Source organism: Mirounga angustirostris, unplaced genomic scaffold (assembly GCF_029215605.1).
Source record: "Mirounga angustirostris isolate CCGP_5_RB_7025 unplaced genomic scaffold, mMirAng1.0.hap1 SCAF_16, whole genome shotgun sequence".
Taxonomy (NCBI): Eukaryota; Metazoa; Chordata; class Mammalia; order Carnivora; family Phocidae; genus Mirounga; species Mirounga angustirostris.
This window is the reverse complement of record NW_026991724.1, coordinates 42,606,094-42,633,540: the sequence shown is the minus strand read 5'-3', so window position 1 is coordinate 42,633,540 and position 27,447 is coordinate 42,606,094. Positions and strand designations below refer to the sequence as shown.

At 55.0% G+C, this 27,447-nt stretch overlaps 1 protein-coding gene across 1 annotated transcript; it reads right to left on the bottom strand.

The window, feature by feature from the left end:
* Positions 1–89: 89 nt before the first annotated feature.
* Positions 90–25,674, bottom strand: GPI (glucose-6-phosphate isomerase). The gene is made up of 18 exons (XM_045891233.3): positions 25,462–25,674; positions 24,298–24,388; positions 23,886–23,954; positions 22,444–22,563; positions 18,074–18,157; positions 17,798–17,944; positions 16,971–17,042; positions 16,437–16,481; positions 15,170–15,223; positions 4,050–4,110; positions 3,585–3,628; positions 3,320–3,472; positions 2,125–2,254; positions 1,922–1,998; positions 807–935; positions 507–582; positions 355–421; positions 90–242 (listed from the first exon to the last, which is right to left on the bottom strand). The coding sequence occupies exons 1-18, from the start codon at positions 25,581–25,583 to the stop codon at positions 107–109; spliced, it is 1,677 nt and encodes a 558-aa protein (XP_045747189.1). The 5' UTR covers positions 25,584–25,674; the 3' UTR covers positions 90–106.
* Positions 25,675–27,447: the final 1,773 nt, after the last annotated feature.

The following is a 27,447-nucleotide window of genomic DNA, read 5'->3' as shown; positions in this document are numbered from 1 at the left end:
CCAAGCCTGCAACCAGAGGCTGCTCTGGGCAGGACTGTGCAGGGCATCTCTGGGGAGGAGTGACAAGAAGGACCAGTCACAACAGGGACTGCAGACGGGCATGAGTTTATTGGCTTATGGCCTCACGCTCCTGCTTGATGAAGTTGATGAGCCCATTGGTGGAAGAGTCGTGAGAGGTCACTGGGCTACTGCCGTCAAGCTCAGGCTCGATTTTCTTGGCCAGCTGCTTTCCCAGCTCCACCCTGCCAGGACAAGGAGAAAAATGGTTAAGAGGAAGGTTCCAGCATCACGAGTGAAATCCACAAGCCAACCCATAGGCATTCTCTACCCTCCCCTTGAGGAGGAGCAACTCACCCCCACTGGTCAAAGCTGTTGATGTCCCAGATGATACCCTGAACGAAGATCTTGTGCTCGTACATGGCTATAGGGGTGGCAGATGGGGCACATTAAGGCTCGACCGGCTTTGTCCAACCTACCCTAGGCCAGGACCTTCCCCACTCACTCACCAATCAAGGCTCCCAGAATGAATGGTGTGAGCTTGGTGAACACAATAGAGTTGGTTGGCCGATTTCCTTCAAAGACCTTTAGAAAACACCCAGGAATGTCCCCCGGTTAGTCATCACCCCCAAATCCTCACAAGGGATGTGCACCCTATCCCAGAGACTGGGATATGCCTATCTGTAAGGACAGTCCCTCCTACTGGGTAGGACAAGCCAGGCACGCCATGAATCCCTACCCGGACCCCACAACTTTATCCTTCTGACTCCAGGATGCCAGCCACAGCCCACTTCAGGAGAGGTGCAGACCTTGTGTGGCAACAGCTTCTCCAAGGTCTCTGGACTCTTCCCCGCGGCCTGCAGCTCCTTCCGGGCCTCCTCTGTCGACTTCCCCTTCATCAGGGCCTCAGTCTGGGCCAAAAAGTTGGCCAGGAGGATCTGACAAGAGAGATACCCGGTTCCACTTGGAAGTCCTGTCTGAGCTCCAGGCACAGGGGCAAGACTGCCTGGCACTTCCCAGGTGGGGTTAGTCCCAGCCCCCAATGTAGAGCTAAAATGGAGCGAAGCGGGGATGGGAGGGCACACCGGACAACACGGCCAAGTAAGTGACAACAGTAACTGCCCTTTAAGGGATACGCATGACTTGCCAAGGACCCTGCTAAGAACTTAGCAATATCTATGTTTTTCTTTTTTTTTTTTTTTTAAGATTTATTTATTTATTTGAGAGAGAGACAGAGACAGAGAATCCCAAACAGACTCCCCGCTGAGCGTGGAGCCTGACTCGGGGCTCCATCTCACGACCCTGAGATGACCCGAGCCAAAACCAAGAGTCAGATGCTCAACCGACCGAGCCACCCAGGTGCCCCTACCATATCTATCTTATGGTCTTCCCATCTGCTGCTGTAGTAAGCACCATCTTGGCTCCATGACCTTTGCCCCCTCCCTGCTGTTATACCTGTGTGGGTTACATTACATGGCAAAGGAGATCTTACAGATGGAATGAAGGTAACAGACCTTGAGACAGGGATAGGTGGGCCCAATGTAATCACATGGGCCCTCAGAAGTAGAAGACGAAGACAAATGAGTCGGTCAGAAAGATGCAACAGAAGGGGCAGGACAGAATCGAGGCTGGAGCGGGACGCATCCCACCACTGCCGGCTCTGAGATGGAGGGCACCACAGGCCAAGGTGGCTTGTTGAAGTTGAGAATGATCCCTGAGCAGACACCCAGCGGAGCCTGCTGGACTTCAGACCCACAGAAACCGAGATAAAAACTGGGTGTTGTTTTAAATCACTAAGTTTGTGTAATTTATTATGGCAGGAACAGAAAACTAATATAACTGCCAACTAATGCATCAGCTCCTAAGCAGCCTGGGTGAAGGCGAGCCTAAGAAAGTGTGAGGAGAGGCAGGACAAGGCTCTTACCTTGTGATGCAAACCCTTCCTTATTGGGTGCTGGGTCTGGACTGGGATGAGGAAGTCACAAGGTATCATCTTGGTGCCTGTAAAGGGTACAATGGTCACCCAAGCGCCTACCTCAGCCCACGGGAGCCACCCGAGGGAGAAGTCTCTGCTGGTGGGCCTTCCACGTCCACAGCAGCACCCCTGCCCCGGGCAGGGGGCCCTACCTTGGTGGATGAGCTGGTAGAAGGCATGCTGGCCATTGGTCCCTGGCTCCCCCCACACAATGGGGCCCGTCTGGTGGTCCACACGAGTGCCGGACTTGGTGATGTACTTCCCGTTGGACTCCATGTCACCCTGGAACAGGGACAGAAACCCAGCCCTCTAGCTGCAAGTCTTGCTTTTCTTCATGAACTGTGCCCAAATCCTGCCTGGGACGTAGCACACATACCTGCCCTGCCTTGTGTGGTGTCCATAGGCAGGACCCTTCTATCTCCCCTCACCTGTGAGGACACAGGCTCATAGCTTTCTGGCTTACACCACCAAGGGAAGGACGTATGACTAGGAGAAGGTGGGTATGGAGGTCTGAGGAGGACCTCCCTAAGAGCAGAAATAGGTCACAGTATTTTTAACTGATGTCCTTTTTTTTTTTTAATTAATTAATTTATTTAAGTAATCTCTACACCCCACGTGGGGCTTGAACTCATGATCCCAAGATCAAGAGTTGCATGCTCTTCCGACCGAGCCAGCCAGGAGGCCCTCTTCAACTGATATCTTAAGAGAAAGGCTGGCTGGGGATCCAGGGTGTAGAGCCTTTGACATCTGCCACCTCAACCAGATGGTGGGCTGTGGGGAGCCCTGGCCCCTTCTTTAATCAGCTTCAGGTGTTGGTGAAAGTCTGCTGTGCCGGCCCAAGGGCTGCAGGGCACAAACTAGGTTCACGCCAAACAAACTGGGGACAGATATGGAAGGGCTGCCTGGAAAAGAATCTAGACTAGGAGACAGGCTGCTTGGTCCCCAAGGGTTCTGGAGATTTGCAGAGGTGCAGAAGGCCAAGAGTAGCCTAAAGGGGCACCACAGACTGGGTGTGAACTTGCTTTCCTGGAGGGATGAGGGCAGTACAAGCCACAGGGGTCCCCGCTGGCAGCCCCACCCTCTGGCAGGCACACAGAGTGATGGCCAAGGAAGAAATGACCCAGGCGAGACACATGCCCTGAGGGCCTGACAGGCCACCACGACAACTAGTCATGCCCTCCCACGGTGGTCAAACTTGGCTAACACTCATCAAACGGACCCTGGTGACAGGGATTCACCCTGAGATTGGAACACGAGTAGGCTCTGGCTGCGCCCAAGGGCAGTCGGGGGAGAAAGCCGCTGGAGGGGCAGGAACCTGACTCCAAGGCCTGGCCTGGCAGCTGGTACCTGCTGGAAGTAGGCCGCAAAGCGGTGTAGATACTGGTCATAGGGCAGCATGGCCTGCGTCTCACACCCGAAGCAGTTGATGTACCAGACACCCAGCAGAGCCAGCAGGACGGGGGCGTTCTTCTCCAGGGGTGTCGTACGGAAGTGCTGGTCCTGAAACCAGAGCAGGGGGGGTGGGAGCTGAGCAGCCACCCTGGAGGGAGGGGCGGAGGGAGCTGGGCCAACCAAATGTCTCTGGCAGAGAACACAAGCCTCAGCTACTTACCATCCAGTGGGCCCCTGAGAGCAGCTGCTCGAAGTTGTCAAATCCTGCGACACAAAAGCAGCGTCAACAGAAACGGTCATGCCCAGTGCCCTCGTGGCAGCGGACACAGCTTCTTTTTGCAACCAAGGAAAAGCTGACGCTGACGAGCAGCCAGAAGAAACAGGACCTGGGAAGACCTGGGCCTACAGAAGGCTCTCTAACCAGAGTCAGCCTCGAGCGCAAAGGCCGATCTAACTTCACCTACCATGGGAAACGACGGGACAGCAGGCGTGAGGGGTAGAGAGAAAGGCCAACCTGCAAACGCCAGAGAAAGTCAGGCCCGCCCTCCTAACCTGAAAGAAATGTTCCAGCCAAAGGGACAGAAGCCAGTGGCCTGTGGGGTCAGAAAGGTGTTCAGGGGCATGAGACCCCCACCCCTGACCGTAGACTACAACATGGTCTCCCAAGACTGAAACACACACTCACCCACATGCAGTGCAATGGAGAGTCCAATGGCTGACCACAGCGAGTAGCGTCCTCCTACCCACTAGGAGAGACAGGAAAAGGTGCTGCAGAAGGGTTGGCACACCCCGCCCCCCACCCTCCTGCCACAAAACTTGCCCCCTGAGAGCAATGCTCTTCCACAGTACAGCATGGAGGGCCTGGGCCCAACCCACCTCTGGGAAGCAAGACAGCAGGCCAGGCGCTGGCAACTCTTTGTGCTGACCAACGGGGCAGACTATGTGGGACTGATCAGAGCCACAAGACTCAACTGAAGACCTTACCATGGCTGGCCCTGTCTCCTCAGACACAGACAGACCCAGTACCTCATACTTGCACCAGGCCCGGCCTCCCCCTCAGACAGACAGACCCAGCGCCTCATACCCACGCCAGGCCCAGGCTCCTCCTCTGACAGACAGAGAGACCCAGCGCCTCATACCTGCGCCAGACCCCACCTCCTCCTCAGACAGACCCAGCGCCTCATACCTGCGCCAGGCCCAGGCTGTTCCTCTGACAAACACAGACCCAGAGCCTCATACCTGCGCCATGCCCAGGCTCCTCCTCTGACAAAAACAGACCCAGGGCCTCATACCTGTGGCAGGCCTCCGCAGACAGACCCAGCACCTCACACCTGCACGAGGCCCAGGATCCTCCTCTGACAGACCCAGCGCCTCATACCTGTGCAGGCCTCCTCAGACAGACCCAGTACCTCATACCTGCGTGAGGTCCAGGATCCTCCTCGGACAGACACAGACCCAGGGCCTCATACCTGCGCCAGGCCCAGGATCCTCCTCTGACAGACAGACCCAGCACCTCATACCTGCGCCAGGCCTGGCCTCCTCCTCAGACAGAAAGATAGACCCAGTGCCTCATACCTGCACCAGGCCTGGCCTCCTCCTCAGACAGAAAGATAGACCCACTGCCTCATACCTGTGCCAGACCTGGCCTCCTCAGACACAGACCCAGCGCCTCATACCTGGTACCAGGCCCAGTTTCTTCGGACAGAGACGCAGTACGTCATACCTGTGCCAGGGCTGGTTTCCTCAGAAACAGACCCAGTGCTTCATACCTGGTACCAGGCCCCACTTCCTCAGACACCAACAGACCAGCATCTCATACCTCGCCAGGTCCAGCCCCCTCAGACACTGACAGACCCAGTACCTCATACCTAAATCCAGCCTTTCTAAACACTGACAGACCCAGCATCTTGCACCTGCAACTAGCCCACCTACCTGGATGCTAACAGGTCAGAATCTACCTGTGCCTGGCCTGGCCTCCTTGGGCAGTGACAGACCCAGCACCTCATACCTGTGCCAGGCCCTGTATCCTCAGACTATCAACCCAATGCCCCATATTTGTGCCCAAGCACACTTCCTCAAACAAGAAAAGATCCAGCACCTTCTACCTGGGTCTTGGCCCTGCCTCCTCAGATACCAATAAACTTGGGTTTGGCCTTGCCCCAGACAGACCCAATGCCTCCCGGGACAGTGACAGTGACAGGCCCAGGGCTCATACCTGATAAATCTCAGCCTCAGCCCCGAGACCTATCTAGTCACACTTGCAGACTCCACTCTGTATCATCTAAATCCTCAGAAATCCATTCACATCCTTCTAACAGCTTTTTATGGAACACCTACCACATTCCCAGCACAGGCAACAGAAGCAGCCCATGGGGGCTCCCCAGAGATGTAAATAATCATGCCAATACTGAAATACAATTGCTTGGGTGAATGGAGATACAGCAGTGAAATCAATTATAAAAGGAATCTGAGGCGTGCTTGAGCTTGGATCTAAAGAATGAGCAAGCATTACCCAGGAAAGCACTGGGGGGGGGGAGAAGCATTCCAGCAGCCGGTATAGCATATGCAAAGGTCCTGTGGCAAGAGCAGCCTTTCTCAACAGTGAGAGAATTAAGCCCCACAGAAAATACTTTCAGGGCGCCTCGGTGGCTTAGTCGTTAAGCGTCTGCCTTCAGCTCAGGTCATGATCCCGGGGTCCTGGAATCGAGCCCCGCATCGGGCTCCCTGCTCCGTGGGAAGCCTGCTTCTCCCTCTCCCACTCCCCCTGCTTGTGTTCCCTCTCTCGCTGTGTCTCTCTCGGTCAAATAAATAAATAAATTTTTCAAAAAAAAGAAAATACTTTCAATGACTTCACTTCTCAATTCTCCCAAGGATGGTCCAAGGCTAGTACCCTCCTAGAAGCAAGGAAGAGATGCTAATTCATGATATCCATTGGATGTCTTGGGGCATGAGGGCTTAATTCTCTACCGGAAGCCCGTTGAGATAGGTTGGGCAAGAAGAACCACAGCACATTCTAGATGAAAGAAGGGGTGGGAGCTGGAGGGTAGAAGCTGAGAGGCAATGCTGGAGGATGAAGCAGGGATCCCCAGTGGTCATCAGGAACATGATTCTACCCTGGATGGGGAAGGCAGAGGACTGATTCAAGAGCTTCAATCAAACAGGACGAGTTGAAAGAACGAGAGAACTAAGTGTGGCCCAGAGGTTTCTGGCTTGGGTGATGAGATGAATGGTGGGGCCCTTCGCCTGGAAAGAGTCCAGGTTTGGGGGAACCTTACCAGACAGACACAGTCCCAGGAGCCACACCATGCCTGACACAGGCTCTCAGATCTCACTGAACAGACTCAATTATAGAAACTGGACTGCCAAGATGCTGATTTTGGCTGCCCCAGGTCATCAGACCTCACTTTTGGGAGCCCAGCAATGCCAGCGTCTGACATGAGCCTCTGACACCTCCACCTACAGACAACGATCTCTAGAATTCACTTTACCCGCAGTGGCCCTTTCAGATCGCACCTCACGGATGTAGCTCCTCATCAATTCAGCGTTCTGTGCCTCCCCTGCTCTGGCCCCAGACCTCACTTGATCTAACCAGTTATAATCTACTTTTTTCCCACCTGAGTAACTCAGACCCTATGCCAATCAGACCCCAATGCTACAGACCACACCTTGGCCTGGCTATAGATCCTCAGGCTATAGATCCTAAGGCAATACCATGAGCTCTGCCCATCATGCCTGACCAGGGTACTGAGAACAGGAGTTCTGGCTCAAGGCATTCTATCTGTGCTACGTGATCCTAAGGGTTCCTGAGACCTCCCCAGGCCGACCTGGGTACACATACCTAACGATGACTCTGGCTTTCCCTTGAGGAGAGCCCATACCTGATCCTACCACCAAGGATCCCACCTGCACCTGACCCACGTTCCCAGGCCTCACCAGCCACACCAGTTATGCATTCCTGGGCTAGAGCATACCTACTCATTTCACCTAACAAGCCCGGGATGCCACTTGTCCCTGTACCCAGGGGACAAGAACCCATCTAAGATCCCATTTATATACCTCTGTCCATGTGACTCTACATCCATGGACTCAAGACAAAGCCAACACGGATGGATGGATACAATGGCTTTGTCTACGAGGTCAGCTCTGCCTACCTGGGTCCTCCTCCAGGACACATACTGCAGAGTCATACCCTGTCGGAGCCAGGCTCCACGCAGCTGCGCGGATGCAGCCGGCTCCACAGATCCGTCTGTGCCTGATCCTGACTCCTCACATCTCAACCGGAAGACCCAGGTCCACCTTCCTAAGCCCAACTCAGACTCCTCACACCTTCCTGAGAGACCCAGCTCTAGCCTAAACAGGCCTGACCTCAACTTCCCCAGGCCTAACTTGAAAAAAAAAACGGCTCTCTATCCTCATCTGACTTGGCTCTTCACATCTTGCAGACAGATCCAAAGCTAACCACCGCTGTCTGACCTGGCACCAACACCTCACTGACGAGCCTCAGCTCATCAGATACGAGTATCTCTGCAGACCTATGCTCTAGAGAACCCCCCAACCCCGTGAGACGTGGTTCTCCCTCCCTGTGACTAACCCGTGCTCTCCAAGCCTCCCCTCTAAATTTAAGGCCTGGGTCAGCACACCTGAGCCAGAACCATGTTCCAAGGACCTCACCAACGAGACCCACGTAGGTACCTCCGGCTCCAAAGTCCGTGCTTGAGAGAGCAAGTCCACCTACTGACGTCTAACTTAGGGCTCGCAGACCTCTGAGCCCCACGGTGGTCTGCCTACCTAAAGACCCTAGTGCTGCGGGACTCACCTGTGGCCACTCCACCCACCCAGGCTTAACCTTCCTTCTTCAGGCCTCCCCACAAAGATCCCAGGGTGCAAACCCTTGCCTGAATCCAACACCTGGAAGTCAATCTCCCTACCTCACTGACCTCAGACCACACCTGACAGGCCAGCCCTGCCTATCTATGCTGGACCTTAGTTCCTCAGTTCAGCCCCAACCCTTCAGGCCTCCTCAAGACATTACACTTGGCAGACGGGCTTTGCCCTCCTGCTTCTGACCCCGGCTCCTCAGACCACATCTGTCAGGCCAGCTCCACCGACCTGTGCTTGACCCTGGGTCCCGAGACCACACCTGGCAGGGCGGTTCAGCCAACCGTACATGCCTGTGGCCCCTAACACTGCGGCTGCTGGGCCGGCTCTCCCGACCTGCACAGGACCCCGGCTCCTTATACTGTACCCAGCAGGCCAGTTCGCCCACCCGTGTTTGCCCCTGGCACTTCAGGCCACGCCTGGTGGGCCAGTTCTGCCTACCTGTGCTGGACCCTGGCTCCTCAGACCTTGCCTCCTCAGACCTTGCCTGGTAGGCCAGATCTGCCTACCTGTGCTTGACCTTGGCTCCTCAGGCTTCACTTGACAGACCAGTTCTACCCACCTGTGCTTGACCCTGGTTCCTCACACCTCACCTAACAAGCCAAATCTGCCTACCTTGATTCCACTTCCTTAGACTTCACCTGATAGGCTAGTTCTACCTACCTGTGCTTGACCTTGGCCCCTCAGATCATACCTGGCAGTCCAGTTCTACCTACCTGTGCTTGACCTTGGTTCTTCAGACCTCACCTGGCAGGCCCGTTTGACCTACCTGTGCTTGACCCTAGCTCCTCAGACCATACCTGGTGGGCCAGTTCTACCTACCTTGGCTTGACCCTGATTCCTCAGGCCTTACCTGGTGGGCCTGTTCTACCTACCTGGGCTGGACCCTGGTTCCTCACACCTCACCTAGCAAGCCAAATCTGCCTACCTGTGCTTGATTCCACTTCCTCAGACTTCACCTGATAGGCTAGTTCTACCTACCTGTGCTTGACCTTGGTTCTTCAGACCTCACCTGACAGGCCAGTTCTACCTACCTGGGCTTGACCTTGGCTCTTCAGACCATACCTGGTGGGCTAGTTCTACCTACCTGTGCTTGATCTTGGCTCCTCAGACTACACTTGGTGGGCCAGCTCTTCCTACCTGTGCTTAACCCTGGTTCCTCAGACCTCACCTGGCAGGCCAGTTCTACCTACCTGTGCTCGACCCTGGCTCCTCCAACCGTACCTGGCAGGCCAGATCTACCTACCTGTGCTTGACCCTAGCTCCTCACACCTCACCTGGTGGGCCAGTTCTGCCTACCTGTGCTGGACCTTGGCTCCTCCAACCATACCTGGCAGGCCAAGTCTACTGACCTGTATTTGACCTTGGCTCTTCAGACTTTATCTGGTGAGGCAGTTCTACCTACCTGTGCTTGACCCTAGCTCCTCAGACCGCACCTGGTGGGCCAGTTCTACCTACCTGTGCTTGACTCCAGCTCCTCAGAACTCACCTGGTGGACCAGCTCTACCTACCTGTGCTTGACCCTGGCTCCTCAGACCTTACCTGGCAGGCCAGTTCCACCTACCCGTGCTTGACCTTGGCTCTTCAGACCTTAGCTGGTGAGCCACTTCTACCTACCTGTGCTTGACCCTAGCTCCTCAGACCATACCTGGTGGGCCAGTTCTACCTACCTGTGCTTGACCCTGGCTCCTCAGACCTCACCTGGCAGGCCAGTTCTACCTACCCATGTTTGACCTTGGCTCTTCAGACCTTATCTGGTGGGCCAGTTCTACCTACCTGTGCTTGACCTTGGTTCTTCAGACCTCACCTGGCGGGCCAGCTCTACCTACCTGGGCTTGACCCTGGCTCCTCAGACCTCACCTGGTGGGCCAGTTCTGCCTACCTGTGCTGGACCCTGGGTCCTCAGACCTCACCTGCCAGGCCAGATCTACCTACCTGTGCTTGACCCTAGCTCCTCAGACCATACCTGGTGGGCCAGTTCTACCTACCTGTGCTTGACCCTGGCTCCTCAGACCTCACCTGGCAGGCCAGTTCTACCTACCCATGTTTGACCTTGGCTCTTCAGACCTTATCTGGTGGGCCAGTTCTACCTACCTGTGCTTGACCTTGGTTCTTCAGACCTCACCTGGCGGGCCAGCTCTACCTACCTGGGCTTGACCCTGGCTCCTCAGACCTCACCTGGTGGGCCAGTTCTGCCTACCTGTGCTGGACCCTGGGTCCTCAGACCTCACCTGCCAGGCCAGATCTACCTGTGCTTGACCCTAGCTCCTCAGACCATACCTGGTGGGCCAGTTCTACCTACCTTGGCTTGACCCTGATTCCTCAGGCCTTACCTGGTGGGCCTGTTCTACCTACCTGGGCTTGACCCTGGTTCCTTACACCTCACCTAGCAAGCCAAATCTGCCTACCTGTGCTTGATTCCACTTCCTCAGACTTCACTTGATAGGCTAGTTCTACCTACCTATGCTTGACGTTGCCCCTCAGATCATACCTGGCAGTCCAGTTCTACCTACCTGTGCTTGACCTTGGCTCTTCAGACCTTATCTGGTGAGTCAGTTCTACTTACCTGTGCTTGACCCTAGCTCCTCAGACCATACCTGGGGGGCCAATTCTACCACCTGTGCTTGACCTTGGTTCTTCAGACCTCACCTGGTGAGCCAGTTCTGCCTACCTGTGCTTGGCCCTAGCTCCTCATACCTCACCTGGTGGGCCAGTTCTGCCTACCTTTGCTTGACCTTGGCTCCTCCAACCATACCTGGGCAGGCCAGGTCTACTGACCTGTACTTGATTTTGGCTCTTCAGACTTTATCTGGTGAGCCAGTTCTACCTACCTGTGCTTGACCCTAGCTCCTCAGACCGTACCTGGTGGGCCCGTTCTACCTACCTGTGCTTGACTCCAGCTCCTCAGAACTCATCTGGTGGACCAGTTCTACCTACCTGTGCTTGACCCTGGCTCCTCAGACCTTACCTGGCAGGCCAGTTCTACCTACCCGTGCTTGACCTTGGCTCTTCAGACCTTAGCTGGTGAGCCACTTCTACCTACCTGTGCTTGACCCTAGCTCCTCAGACCATACCTGGTGGGCCAGTTCTACCTACCTGTGCTTGACCTTGGTTCTTCAGACCTCACCTGGTGGGCCAGCTCTACCTGTCTGTGCTTGATCCTGGTTCCTCAGACCTCACCTGGTGGGCCAGTTCTGCCTACCTGGGCTGGACCCTGGGTCCTTAGACCTCACCTGCCAGGCCAGATCTACCTACCTGTGCTTGCTCGTGGCTCCTGACACTACGTAGTGGGCTAGCTCTGCTTACCTGTACCTCCTCTCAGTTGCTTACATCTAAGACATTTGGCTCTTACCTGGACTCAACTGTGACTTTTTAGATCTCACTGGACAGACCAAGTATTATGCACCTGCCCTGATCTTGGCATAGAGTTTACCTGACAAACCCTGCTGTACGCACCTGTGCTTAACTCATATGGACAGTACCAAGGATACAAACCCGTGCCAGATACAAACTCCGTAGACCTTACCTGAGAAACTCAATTCCACATATCTGTACCTGACCACAACTCGTCAGCCTTGCAAGACAGCTCTACAAGATAGGCAAAGCTACAGGTGCAATTCTGTCTGCCTACCTTGACCTTAACCTAGGAGATCCAGATCTAGGCACTTGCACTCAATCCTGGCTCCTGAGCTCTCACCTGAGAGACCAAGCCCTACCTTCCTGATGTCACTTCATTACCTCAGAAATCATCTAAGACATAGCGTTCTTTCTAGATAAACCTTACATGGCCTCCTTAGGCCTTACCTGACAGATCTGATCTACCTACCTATACCTAAACTCAATGGCAAGACAGAATTAAGTGAACCTAACCATGGTTCTTCAGGTCAACCTACCTCTGCTCACCCTTGGTTTCACAGATGTTACCTGAAAAACTCAGCTCTACCCATCTACGCTTGGCCCCAACTCCTCAGGTTCAGAATACAAACCAGGGCCCGACCTCAGCAATTCAGACCTTACCTATTCGAGATCCAAAAGTACAAACCTGAATCTCACCTCCCCTCTCAAGCCCCACCTGACAAACCTGTTCTACATACCTGAGCTAGACCCAGAACTCATACACCTTTCGGATGCATGCAGTTCCCCATCCCTCTGCCTGACTCTAGCTTTTGTCTTTCCCCAGAGGACCCAGGACCACGTCCAGGATCATCAACCTACGCATCACCAGAACCGCTAGATATCCCCTGAGGGCACAGTTCTCACCTGGACCCAATCATGGATTTCTAGTCCTCACTTGTCAGACTCAGCTATGTCTGCCCTTCTTCGGCTCCAGTATCCTTACCTGAGCAACCCATTTCTACCTATACGTACCTCATCTTGGCTCCTCAGGCCTCCCTAAGAAACCTAGTTATATAGACCTTGTCTGATTCCAGCTCCTGTGACCTCAGACGGATGAGGTTCTGCAGCCCCCGCCCTGCCCCCCCGGCAGACTCCACTGTACAAACCTAACTTGAACGGACACCTCCCTCAGACCAGACTGCTCCTGGCTGCTTACCTCAGCCTGAGGGAAAACTGGTGAGAGCCCCTTGGTGCCTGAGAGACTTGAGCCTCAGACATCTCACCCTGTAGACGTGGTTCTCGAGGTCTTTATCTACCACAAGCCTCTCGGACTACACCTTACCAATGTAGTTCCTGTCTGTTCTTCACCTGCCCCCCAACTCCCCAGTCCTTACCTTTTATAACTCAGTGTATTCCTACCTTTTACTCATCTGGGCCCCTTGAGTCCCACCCCAGCCAGAACCCAGTGCCAGAACCTTGGGCTGGTTGTAGGTCCTCAAAGGCCTCTGCAACCCCTGAACTCTGCTTATCACACCTGGTCAGGATGCCAAGAGCCAGGTAGCTGACGTGACTCGGGGGACTATCTAGGTTTGCCTAATTCTAAGTTTTAATCACCTCATTTAAATAATCAGACACCCATTACCTGACACTCACTTTGCAGAACCAGCTGGACAGACCCCAGTGTATACACCCGTCCCATGCCAGGGACTTCAACTCACAGATCCAGGTTAAAGTACCTGTATGTGACTCTGGCTCCTCAGAACTTATGTGATAGAACCATCTCGAAATACCTGTGTCCTCCAGAATTCACAGACCTCATCAGTACCTTTACCTGTTCTGGCTCCTCAGAACTCACCTGTACCTATCGTGGCTCGTCTTCAGACCCCACCAGCCAAAGTCAGCTCTCCCATGTGTGCTAACTCTGGCTGAGCCCTGAGAAACCCCACAATTTACTACTAAATTATTATTACTGCCTGATCCTGACACGAAGCTACCCCATGACTGACTCTAACTAACCAGGCCTCCCCACTTGTATGTTCCCCTACCAGACTGGCCTCTTCTGATCTTACCTCAGAGCCAGCACAATATCCCTATGTCTGTCCTGACCCTCCATCTCGCCTAAGAGATACTAGCTCCAGAAATTTCACCTGTCCCAGGCTCCTCAGATGTCACCTTCTTGATTCAAAACAATATACATACTTAGCGACCCGGGCAGGACCCTCTTCCAGCCACTGTGTATGTAGTTTGTCTGGCCTGGCCCAGGAGGCCTTCATTGTGCCCACCTCGGCCACTCAGGCCTCACTATCCAGCCCCAGCCCCACATTCATGTGCCCAACTGTCATTCCCAGGCTTTACCTGAGAGGCCTGGGCCTCGCCCTAAGCCGCCCCCTTCCCCATCACCTCTACATGCTGGGCAGTTATGGGCAGTGAGAAAACCCCACACAGGGTTTTGGCTAGCAGGAGACCCTCTTGTTCCTGACCACCACCTGTTGAGGCTCCAGATCCCAGAGAAGAGGTAGCAGGTGCCTCCCCTACTTTCTTAGACATGCAACATTTGTCAGAAGCTGCCCGATCTCTCTCGACCGGGGTTCCTCATCTGAGCCACAGGATGCAGAAAGTGATTTGAGTGACTTCTCGATTCTTCCAAGGATGGTACATAATTAGTCCCATTCTAGAAAGAAGTTAACTCATTACACACAACAGTTGCCTCAGAACATTTAGGGCTTAATGTTCTCCCAGACTCCAAGGCCTTTCGAGTTTTCAGAGGAGATCCCATCTGTGGATGCTGCCACCAAGCAAAGAGCTTCCGGTCTAAAGGCCTGGAAACAGCCCCAGTGGGAAACCCCCAACTGGACAATGGCCTCCCTGGTGTGCCTGCCCCAGTCACGTGTTAGAACAGTGCCCCCTGCCTTCCCAGCACCCACACTGCACCCTGCATCCCACAGCCGGAGCCCCTCTCCCAGGGCCAGCCGCAAGGCAAGGTCCCGCTCGCTGCTCGCTGCCTGACACCAGCCGTGGCTGTTGCAGAGAGGAGTCTGTGACGACCCCCCGCCAGACTGGCCCCAGCTCGGTCTCTCAGGCACGGTTTGCTCTGCAAGCTGCCTGACAAGGCCCCAGGCAGGCCCCAGGCCTGGCGCCACCTCTCTGCCACCTTGCAGCTGTTCCCACACCTCCTGACCGGGCCTGCCCAGTCGCACCTCCTGCCTCACCCTGCCCTGTGGCCTTTAGAGACTGCGGCTACAAGTTCGGAGAAAGGCCATCACTGAGAGTAACTCACAACCTCAGTTTAGTAAGGGGGGAGGGGTGGCTCCAGTTACCCCCCCGGGGGTGCTGCTGGCAGACACCCCGGGGAGTGTTGGCCTGGCCCTGCAAGCTCAGCTCGCCCTGCTGGAAGTGGAGCCCTCCTCCCGACGGGGCTGGTCCTGCCCACAAGCCTCCCTGAGGGCCTCTCAGCCCTTCCCAAAGCCAGGCATGCAGCAGGTGCTCAATAAAGGTTGACCTGACCTCACAGGCCCCTCATCTGTGGCACGGTGGTCATGCCATGACCCAGGACACATAATTCCCCCAGCGCAAGGAAGTGCCTTTACTTACATCCCAGAACTCGAACATGTTTTGAGGGTCAATCCCAAACTCCTTCACTTTGGTCTAAAAAGGGGCAAAGGGAGAAAAGGAAAAAAACCTACGTTAGCTGGATGAGAACAGGAGCTCCAGGGTGCCAGGCGTCACGCTGTCCACGCTGCGGACGGACGGGGTGGGACTGGAGCGGCCTGTCAGTCCGGGGCAGGAACCGGCAGCGGCCACCCCCAGAACTGGACACAAGGCCAGCTCCCATCCAGCAACACCCACGGCCTGGTGCCTGTGAAGCCCCTCACACTGCCCTGCGAGAGGAGCCACCTGGACCTGTCGGGGTACAGACACTGACCCATGCAGGACATGTGGGAAACTGAGCCCAAGGCTGGAGCCCGAGCAGAGCGGGGGCCACATCCCAGGCCAGCTGTCACCCAGCCAGGACACCTGTCCAGTCCTTCCAATAGCAGAGATGCGGACTCTGCCCCAGGAAGCCTTCAGGAGATAACCAATCCTACCCCGTGGGTGCCCTGTCCCCTGGGCAGACAGGGTCAGCGACCCCTTATGCCGTCCCTAAGGAGACGCCTTAAGATGTCCTCCTGTCTCCCCTCCCTGGGCAGGTCAGCACTGGAGGCAGGGGTGGGGGTTGGACAAGAGGGGCAGAGGAGGGGGGAGGGAGTGGTCAGGACAACCTGAGAGTGGTTCCAGTTCTGACACAGCCCCGTACAAAGCCCACCACACAGCAAGTGTTCACCTGGTTTGTTACCCCGGGCACACAGCTCCGCCCAGCCCCACAACCCCACCCCACACCTCACACAGCCTCAGGCCAGGCAGACCGGGACAAATGGCAGGCAGGGGACCTCGTCCTCCTCCCAGCTCCACTGACTCATGCAGTCACCGGGCAAAAAATCCTTCAGTGGGGCTTAACCTCCTTATGTAAGAAATGGGATGCACCCCCACCCCTACCCCACACATCCCATGCGGGGAGAGGCCAAGGGCAGGCTGGTAGAGGCCAAAGGAGGTCATGTGTGTGGGTATGTGTGTTCTGGACATCAGTCAGGCCTGGGAGGTGGACACAGCCAACCGGATCCCTCTTTGGAGCTACAGAGATTTGATGGGAGGATGCAAAAGGGATGGTTTGCAGCTCACATCCCTCACAGGCAACCGACCCTTCTATCCCATCAGCCGAGCCAAGATCCCCAGGCCTGCGAACCACAACTTGACTTGAATATTCTGATAGGCCATGACCTTGACGTGACCAGGACGTCTGGGAGCCCACGTGGGCACTTACCGTGTTGGTAGACAGGGCAACAAAGTGCTTCGCAACTGCAGAAGGCTACAAGAGACAGAGCCAGGTTACACCAAACCCATCCCAGGGGGCCACCCAAGGGTAGTGAGCCTCCCATCTCTGGAGAAACCGAGGCCCTGGGTGGCACTGATTATTCCCAGTCCTTGGCTCTGAGGTTATTAGAGGAGCCCCATGTCAAGGTCAAGAGGACAGAAGAGTCAGAGGCCCATCCTACCTCCCAGGCACACAAGGCCCAGGTTCCCTCCCCTGTAAAGTGGGTGTGGCAGGGGGGTAGAGAGGATCCTCCCAGGCCAAGGGGCCTTGAAGTGCCTTCAGCTAATTTGAGCGGGTTCTGGCACATCTGACATGTCTGGGACTGGCAAAGCCAAATGCCTAAACGAAAAAGCAGGCACCAAGAGAGGCTGCCTCCTGCTGTCAACTTTGGGAGAAACAGGGCGACAGCATTAGCTTGGCCACTCAGGTGGATGGGAGCCCTTCCCAGCACACGCACTGCCCACCACCCACCCCAGCACTCACGTCCTTGGCCGACAGGAGAAACCACTCCTTCGCTGTCTCCGCATTCGTGATGGTCTCCTGGGTGGTAAAGGTCTGCGGCCAGAAGGTATAGCAGTCGGTCCCAGCTCGGGCTCAGTGTGGCCTAGAAGCCAGGGCCCAGTGGCAGAGGCCATGGGGGTGCCCACGAGCAGTGACAGTCACCCCACATAACCTCCACCCACCTATCCACAAAGCCACAGTGAGTGGCTGTGTCTGGGCACGGGCCTGGAAGGGGTAATACCACCATCCTGGGATTCCAGGACTTCACAAGCAGAGGAACAGGAATCCTAGTAAAAGCCACAACCCCCACCCGCAGCCCCATTCCTCCACCACAGGTCAAAGGCCAGAGCATCTGCCAGGAAAGGGGCTGTGGCCACACCTGGGGCTCCCTTCAGCCCAGGCTAGGCTGTGATCTCAGAATTCAGATGGAATTCTTAATATTTTATGTGCATCGATGTGAGTAAACAGGGCGTAAATGACAACAAACAAAACCCTTATGTTATCTGGGCATGGCTCTGCAATCAGAAAGGAGCAGACATTAAGCACAGAGGTCTCAGAAAGACAAAAACAGTCCCAGCCTGGGCACAGATCCCAGAAAGCAAATGGATGTGGTCTTAAAATGAAGGTTCTAACTGACTAGTTCAGGCTTCCATCAGGAAACTTTGTTTGCCACCTGCCAAGAACAGTCTGAGGGCAGCGGGGCTGACCCGATCCACAAAGCACAGTGAGCCTGGGGATAGCGGCAAAGCATCCACCCAGCACCGCCCCCACCCAGGGCTGGGGAGCCAGGCCAGGACCAAGGCCCATACCTTGGAGGCAATGATGAACAGGGACGACTCAGGGTTCAGAGTGGCCAGAGTTTTGGCGATGTGGGTCCCATCGATGTTGGAGACAAAACAAACCCGGGGACCTCCTGAAGAGTACGGCTTAAGGGCTTCAGTCACCATGAGGGGTCCCTATGGGGAACCGCCGCATCAGAAAACAAGATTCCAGGGCCCACAGAGATGGGGAAGCCAGGTCTCACCCTGGAAAAACCAAGGCTCTGGGTAGGCCCCCTCACCCCATCCCTAGGGAGTCCTCCTCACCAGGTCAGAGCCGCCAATGCCAATGTTAATGACGTCCGTGATGGGCTTGCCCGAGTACCCCTTCCAGTCACCGCTCCGGACTCGCTGAAACAGAGTGGGAAGGGGGGATGCGTTCAGCCCAAAGCCCCCAGGATAAACCGCTGCTCAAAAGCACCCTTGCACCTCAGGTCCGACGTCCAGGTGTTCGCGGGGGCTTCCTGAGACCACACCAGCAGCTCCCTGCCGCACTCACCCCCAGCTAGACCCCATTTCATCATTAGCAAAGTGGGGGACAGTCCCACCTCTCAGGAATTCGCAAAACAAAGGCAAACTCTCAGCAGAACCTAAGGTATAAGAGACCGAGAAAGGTGAAAGGCCAACTCCTGGGACTGGTCTGTGCCAGGGACAGGGCTATCAGACATGCAGCCAGCCCCTACGTGGACCCCACCGATTCCTGTCTCCTGGCATATTTTCCCCTCCTTATAGCACCCCCAAGCTGAATAAGGCCAACCTCTGCACCCACTGGGATACAATAACCTGTTAGTCGTGTCAAAGGAACCGCCTGGCTTCCTGGTGCTTACAATAAAATGCAAGAAAAGAGAAATAAAGGAAGAACTTTCAAGCAAACAAACAAAAAAAGCCAGGGGGATGCCTAGGCGGCTCAGTCGGTTAAGCGTCTGTCTTTAGCTCAGGTCATGATCCCAGGATCCTGGGATTGAGCCCCGCTTCCAGCTTTGCATTCAGTGGGGAGTCTGCTTTTCTCTCTCCCTCGCTTCTCCTCCCTCTCATGCTCCCTCCCCTGCTCAGCGGGGAGTCTGCTTCTCCCTCTGCCCCTCCCCCCAACTTGTGCGCGCGCGCGCGCGCTCTCTCTCTAATAAATAAAAAATCTTAAAAAAAAAAAAAAAAAAAAAAGCCAGAATTGTTGGGTTTAGAAATTCCCAGCTTCTTTAGGCAACAAGAGATGCTAAAATTAAGAGATGGCTCCTTGGCAAAGATCAAACGCAGGAAGCTGTAACAAAAAGCAAAGTATGAAGAGGAAGCAGAGGATGTAGCTGTAAAACCTTCCTTTGCTTGGACCTCCAAAAGACCTAAGGTGGTAACACAGAAAACATTTTGGTCAAAGATAAGGCTTCTGGGCCACCTGGGGGGCTCAGTCATTAAGTATCTGCCTTCAGCTTAGGTCATGATCCCAGGATCCCGGGATCAAGGTCTGCATCGGGCTCCCTGCTCCGCGGGAAGCCTGCTTCTCCCTCTCCCACTCCCCTGCTTGTGTTCTCTCTCTCGCTGTCTCTCTCTCTGTCAAATAAATAAATAAAATCTTAAAAAGATAAAAAAATAAAAATAAGAGAAATGCAGGAACTACTATGTTTGTACCTAATTTACATGAGGAGGCTCTTGACTTCTGGCTGACACTGTAATGGGATATGGCCTTAGGAGAAGGTGAGGAAGGTATTCTCCATGTGGAAGGAACATGAATCACTGGGAGCCTGAAGGCAGGCTATGTAGCCAGCTTCCAAGATGGTTCCCAATGGTCCTCACCTCTTGGCATTGCATTCATGTCCTTGTGCTGTCCCCTCCTACTTTGATCAGAGGTGACCTGTACAACCAACAGGGTATTACAGAAATGACAGATGTAATTTCTGATGCTACTTCAAAGTAATAAAGGACCTTGAGGCACTCTGCCTTGCTAAGCTCTCTTGGATCCCTCATTTGGGGAAATCAGCTGTCTTGTGATGAGGACACTCAGCCTCTAGAGAGGTCCACAAGGTAAGGAACTAAAGCCTCCCAAAAGCCAGCACTAATTGCTAGCGAGTCATCTTGGAACCGGATACTCCAGGCTCCATCCATCAAGCCTTCAGGGGACCGCTAACCTTGGCCAACATCTTGTCTACAACCTTAGGAGACCAGAACCAGCCTGCACAGCCACGGCCAATCCTGATCCACAGGAATGTTGACTTTTGTTGACAGACGCTAAGTTTTGGAACCATTTATTACACATCAATAGAAAACTAGTAAATAGATCTTTCCCAAAACCAGTAACAGCCAGCAACGTTTTTTGTTTATTTTTGTTTTTTTTATATACGACAATCAATTGCCATGGGAAATTTTCCATCAATACAGAAATAAAGTTGCTCAGCTTCTCAACCCTTAACCTCACCATTAAAGTTTCGGTACATTAAAGCATCCCAGAGAAGAAAATTGTAGGTCTTTAATAGGATTACACACACCCGGGGCGCCCGGGTGGCTCAGTCATTAAGCGTCTGGTCTTCGGCTCAGGTCACGATCCCAGAGTCCTGGGATCAAGCCCCGCATCGGGCTTCCCGCTCTGCGGGAAGCCTGCTTCTCCCTCTCCCACTCCCCCTGCTTGTGTTCCCTCTCTCGCTGTGTCTCTGTCAAAAAAAAAAAAAATCTTAAAAAAAAAAAATAAGTTTACACACACCCTTTATCTGACCCAATGGCGTTTTACAACACGTGCCCATTCGGCAACTTCCACTTTGAACTTCATAGCACATCCTGCACGGTGTGGCAGCTCAATGTAACCACAGCTGCCTCATATCTGCTGGTGCCTGGGACCACACCGTGTGAACATACGCTGACGTCACTAATCAGTACTCTGATAAATGGGCTCGGGTTGTGTGTTTAATTTTTATTTTATTCTATTTTTAAATTTTATTTATTTATTTGACAGAGAGAGAGAGAACACGTGCACAAGCAGGGGGAGCGGCAGGCAGAGGGAGAGGGAGAAGGAGGCTCCCCACTGGGCAGGGAGCCCGACACGGGGCTCGATCCCAGGACCCTGGGATCATGACCTGAGCCGAAGGCAGACGCTTAACCGACTGAGCCCCCCAGGTGCCCGTTTGTTTAATTTTTAAATAAAATTTTTAAAAAGATTTTATGTTTAAGCCATGTCTACACCCGACGTGGGGCTCAAACTCACGCCCGAGATCAAGAGTCACATGCTCCACCGACTGAGCCCGCCAGGCGCCCCAAGCTCAGGTTGTTTTTGATTTCTACCACTAGACAAGATCATGGTGAACATCCTCAACCCAACCTTGGCGAACTTGTAAGAGCACAGCCACTGGGGAGTGTTCCTTACGTGTAACTGCTGCCACTCAGTAGCATTTTTTGAACTATAAATACCCCATTCGCCGAGTCAGGTATCTTGAAGCCAGCTGTAAGGGCGGGCTTTCCTGGAAATAGCTTCCCAGACAGCCAGGACCACGCTCTCCACACAGCCGACCTGAGCACGCACACGTTCGATGAGCTTCTGCCGCACGTCAGCTCCACCACTCGCCACCGATGACGGGGAAGGCCCTTCCCTACACCCGGCACACAGGCGCTGACCAGCGTTAAGGGACATTCTGGAATCCAGACTCCCAGCAGGCTGCCAACCTGTCCTCACCCGCGGGAGTCCCGCTCACTTGGCTATCAGGCCTCCAGGACTGACGGTCAGATCACTGCTGCCATCTGAGGTCTGAAGTGGCTCTGAGCCAAAGCAACCAGACTTGGACCAGCCACCGGCAGGGGCCGCTGGTTCCAGGGACAAGCGGCCTAGAGCCCAGATTATCACTCCCAGAGCGTGCACAGCCCATACGTACAATGTGCACATGCACACACATGACCCCCGACCCCAGGCTTGAGGATGGCCCCTAACCCTTGCAGAATCACCCCTGGGATAGACACTGCAGTAACAGTGGTTGACATGGGGAAATAGCTAGCTGGTCTGAGGCAATCCCTACACCACCACCCCCCAACAGGAAAAGGGGGCACGGTTATGAGCATCAACACGGACCCAGAGACGTATCTTACTTATTTATAAGTACAAATAGGCTGCAGGAGAGTAGGTAAAAATGAACCCGTGTGTGTGAATACATGTGCACACGTGTTTCAAAGAGGAGGACACAGATGTACACATACATAGCACACGCACAGGAAGCTTCCAGAAGATCTCACAGGAAACCCTATAAATGCGGCTTCTGGAGAGTTGGCTGGGGGTACGGCCAAGCAAATGTTAACACACTGATTTTATCTAGTTCCAGCCTAGAAAAGGAAGGCATATCGCTAAAAAGATTAGAAAAGGCAAGTCTCTCCCCTACTATCCCACCCCTCAGGGGCCTCGCTTTTCTTTTTGGATCTCCGCCCTGGCTGGCTGGTCACCACGAGCCCACAGGTGTCTAGAGTTCGGCGAGAAGGCTGCTCTGTGGCCGCCCGCGGTAGGTTCCCTCACCACAGGGGCAGGGAAATTCCCTCAGAACACGGGGTGATCCCGCAGATCGCCTCCACCTCAGGCTGCAGTGAGGCCGTGGGTCCTCTCCAAGCAAGGCCCCCAGATTCCCAGACCCACGCGCACACGCGTGGCCAAAGGCACGTCCAGCGCAGCAGTGGCCTACCTGGCAGAAAGACTTCATCTTCTCCAGGACCCTGTTGACCTCTGGCATCACATCCTTGCCATCTACCAGAATGGGTGTGTTCGCCCGGTTCCGCAAGGCCACGTGCAGCACCGCCCGATCCTGGGGACGACAGTCAGTGCGTGAAGACCCCCACCCCAGGGCAGCCACCCCGGCTGGGGCAGTGAGGGCCCGGTGCAACATGGCCCTCACTCCACTGGACACACACCCCCGAGGTCTACTGACAGTCACAAGGGGAGGGAGACCTGGAGAAGCCCAGAACAAGCCCAGAGGGCCCGTAGCTGTTCAGGGCATGAAAAGCCAGGGAAAGAGGAACAGAGTGAGCAAAGGCAGAGAATGGGGACAACACAGCAATAAACAGCTTCAGAGGACCAGGGTTCGTTAAGGCTGGTCTCATTGTCTCCATGAGAGCACATGGTGTCTTTGCCAGCCCCTTCTAAAAAGTACGCCCAGCCGCCTGGATGTGGAGCAAAGCAGGCAACTCAAACGGCCCTCGCCAAGCAGCCCCATCATGCTAACTGCCAAAAACCAAATGCACCTGTAGGCCTGTGACAGGTGCCAAGAAGCTGGCCTTGTCATGTGAGAGCAACAGTCCCATCAAGCTGAAGCCGGGAGAGGAGCCCTTGAAGGAAACAGATCTAAAGACTCCAGGTGGGCAGGAAAGGGATGGTCGCTGGACTCCAAACCAAGGAGAGGCCCACTAAGGTGGAGAACTTCATGCCACTCTGCCCTCACCCTGCCCAACTTCACTCCTGTCCCCCATTCCATAGGAAAATGCACTCCTCCAGGAAGCCCTCCTTGACTGCAGCCTCCCTTAGCCAGCAGCAAGACAAGTGGAGTTTGAAACCTCTGTCTCTTACAGATATGATGTCTCGGGTAAGTGATTTGCCCTCTGAACCTCAGCTTCCTGGGGCATAAAAAGAGAATGCTAACCCTGTGAGTAAGAGACTCTGAGCACCCAGTGATTATTATGCCCCCAGGCTGCCACAGCAATTCAGGAACAGGGCCCCCAAGCCCTGGCCTTATCGCTGCTTCTTACTGACTGTACCACAGAGGAAGCGGAGCTTATGTCCTAAGATTCCTCTTTTCACTAAAAAAACATGCAGCAAAGACAGCCCCGAGGTAAGTTTTCTAAGCATGCCTTGAGAAGCCATCTCCCTGCAAGCCTGAGACGTGCTCTCCCCAGGCAGACACTGGGAGCCATTCCACGCTCACCAGATCGAGACAGCCAGTCCCGGGGAGGATGCACCCCACGGCCCTGCAACCCACCCTAGGAAACAGGCTTTCATGCCCCTCGTTAGGCAAAAACATTGCTTAAGAGGAGAGATGAAGACACAGTGTGATGCTGTCAGTCAGATGAACCCCAAAGGGAAGGAAGAGGCCCTGAAGGGTAGGCAGTGTCTGCCGTCCACAGACCAGCTCACCTCTGTGAAGTTGATCTTCTCGCCGCTGAACATGCGCTCCCGGGCAGCCTCCACACCCCTGGACTTGGCCTGAGAAGAGAAGATGCTAAGGCTTGATCCCATCCACACTGGCGACCAAGAGCGCAGGCCACCAAGCTCTGGGCTTGATGCAGCCCCCAATGGGGCTGACAGATGGCTGCAGCCTGCTGCCCTCCCCCGCTGCCTGCAAAGGGTCTGCCCTGGGTCCCCTGGGATGCTGGTCAGAACCTGAGCCAGGGGGCAGGAGCTCAGAGCCCTACACTGGCACAGAGGCAGTGACCGAGGTCCAGCGAGAGAAGGAAATAAAGCTGCTCAAGGACCGGGGGCTCCCAGGAGCCCAGCTCACTTGCCAAGCCGTGGGTCACAGGTCAAGCCCCCCACAGCAGAACATTACCAGGTCCACCAGCATCTGCATCACAGTTTCGGTCACAAGGTTCTTTGAGTAATCCACCAGAATATGCCCATGGTTGGTGTTCAGGTTCAAGCTGAAAAAGATGGCAGAAACCAATGGCCACACCCCAGTTCTCCCCTACCTATTCTCTGACCAGAGCTGCCTCCAGAGAAAAACATCCCCCCGAGCCACACCCCAAACAAGCCTCAGCTGCCCAGCACCGTGGTGGTGTCCCTCACCTGTCTGCCCACCAGCAGCGGCAGCATAGTGAAAGGGACCACCCTCGCAGAAGGGAGGTGCAGACCCCTCCTGAGGAGCCATTCCTCTGCTAAACCGGCGACGACAAACAGCTGGGTGCACAGCCCCTGCCTAGCCAGGGGAGTGACCATTCCCTCCTAGAGCCTCCACGCTGCGACTCTCTCAGGGGCGGACTCAGAAGGCAGGGCTGGCCATGGGGACTTCCAGTCCGGAGCCACAGACGCCCCCTCCCCAACACACCCGCACCAGTCACCAGAGCACCCCGAGATTCCTGCCCCCCCAAGATTTCCTCCAACAGACTTCCTTCCATTTCCTGGTCGTTCATGGGGCTCCACACCGAGCCTCTTTCGCAGAAATCATGCCCCCTCATCTCCACCCTTCCCCCACGGCTCCCTGCAAATCCCCCAGGCCTGTGCAGCCTGATGGCACCTCGCGGACGTCCCCACCCGCTCGGGGCCAGGAGCGGGGGGAAGGCGACAGCCCTTACCCCGCCTCCTGCGTCAGCGAGGGCCCCTGCCCACAACTGCGGAAGGAGTCCCTTCTCAAATGGCAGGGGCTAGGAGGACAGGGGCGGGGGGGGGGGCGACAAGAGGTGGAGAGAGAGAGATCCCTGCAGAGACACAGTCGCGGAGGAGCCGGCTTCTCATGACTAAGCAGCCCGGGTGCCGAGCCCTCCGGCGAGCCCGCGAGCCCCCCAGGAACCTCCTTCAAGGAGGCGTCAAGGACGAACGGAGGCCTGGGCCCCGATCCGTGGCGGGGGCGGCCGAGAACCCCCGCCGAGGACGGCCGAGGACCCCCGCCAAGGACCGCCGGCCGCGCCGTGCCGACCCCGGGCCTGCACACCTGACCCCGTGCGCCCGGATCCAGCTCCCGCCCGGCCGCGCCCCGCCTGTGGCCCCGCGCGCGCACCTGAAGTGGCTGAAGCGTTCCTTGTCCCCCTCGAAAAGGCGACGCAAGTTGAGATCAGAGCCGTGCTCGCGGTGCCATTTCAGCAGCTTCTGGAACTGCGGATTCTGGGTGAGCGCGGCCATGGCGACAGCAGCGGGGTACACGGGCTTGGACGAGCTTGGAGGAGGAAGAGGGGGTGGGCGGTGCGCAGCTAGCGGAGGCCGGGTGCGCGCAGCGGCCTTTATGGCGCAGGCGCAGCGTCCGCCCCGCCCCGCCCGCCCCCTCCCCCCACGCTGTCCGCGCCCTCGGGGCGACCTTGGCAGCATCTGCAGCTCTGGGGCCTTAGCTCGTCTCTCCTTGCAACAGGTCAGCCACTTGGTCGGCCAGCCTATGATTGGAAGTGACTGCGGTAAAGAGGCCGAGCTCCCCATGCCCCGGCCAGCTTCCTTCGTCCATTCATTCATTCAGCACCTTCCACATCCCAGGTCGTGCTCCAGGTGTTGAGGATACAAAGTGATAAATAAAATATATGGGGGGGGGTGGGTCAGAGGCTGGTAGGTGCTACTGACAAAAGAAAAGCTGGAAGGGGTGATGGGAATTGGGATTGCAATTTTTTTTTTTAGATTTTATTTGAGAGAGAGAGCATGAGGGAGAGAGAGAGCAGGAGCAAGGGAGAGAGGCAGAGGGAGGGGGAGAAGCAGGCTCCCTGATGAGCAGGGAGCCCAATGTGGGGCTTGGTCCCAGGACCCTGGGATCATGACCCGAAAGGAAGGCAGACGCTTAACCCATGGAGCCACCCAGGCGCCCCAGGGTTGCAATTTTGAATAGAATGGCCAAGGGAAATGACAAGTGGAGGTGACTTTTTGAGCAAAAGCCTGAAGAAGGTGAGGAAGTCAGCCAATTAGATGTCTGGGGGGAAAGTGTTCAGGCAAAGGGAAGAACGGCCGGAAAATTCCCCTGCGAACATGCTCTGGTGTTTCAGAAGCAGAAGGAGGCACGTGTGGCTGGAGTGGGGTGAATGAAGGAAAGAGAAATTGAGGTCAGAGAGAAGGAAAGCAACAAAACCACATAGAACTTGTAAATCCAGGTTGCCTGCGTGGCTCAGTCGGTTAAGAGTCTGCCTTCGGGGGCGCCTGGGTGGCTCAGTCGGTTAAGTGTCTGCCTTCAGCTCAGGTCATGATCCCAGGGTCCTGGGATCGAGCCCCACATCGGGCCCTCTGCTCAGGGGGAAGGCTGCTTCTCCCTCTCCCACTCCCCCTGCTTGTGTTCCCTCTCTCACTGTGTCTCTCTCTGTCAAATAAATAAATAAAATCTTAAAAAAAAAAAAAAGAATCTGCCTTTGGCTCAGGTCATGATCCCAGTGTCCTGGGAGGCATCAGACTCCTTGCTCAGTGGGGAGCCTGCTTCTCCCTGTCCCTCTGCCTGCAGCTCCCCCTGCTTGTGTGCTCTTGCCCCGTCTGTGTCAAATAAATAAAATCTTAAAAAACAAAAACAAACTTGTAAGTCCTTGTGAAAATTTTGGTTTTCTGAGAGAGATAGGAAGCCATCGAAGGGTTCCAAGCAGTGGAAGGACATCATTTGACAAGCTTTACAAAGGATCAGACCCACAGTGTAGCAGGAATGGAAGTAAGGAAAACAGGTAAGAGGCAGGCCAGGGAAGAAGGTGACTGGGTCAAGGTAGTAGGAGTTGGGCATGGTGATCTAGACACACTGAGTGAAGAACTAAGAGACAGAAAAAGAACAGTCAAGGTAAACATCCAGTTTTTAACACAAGTCCCTGGAAAAATGGAATTGTCCTCACATCTTGGAGAGATGAAAGTTCTTTTTTGCGGGGGGGAAGATCACAAAATCTGTTAGAAATCTAAGTGTAGATATCGAATTGGGTGTTTCTGACTGGAGTATGGGGAGAGAAGTTTCGAGCTGGAGGAAAAACTTGAGAGTCATCAGTGGATAGATTGCATTTGAAGTCAGGAGCCTCGGTGAGAGTCTGGATGAGACAGTATGTAT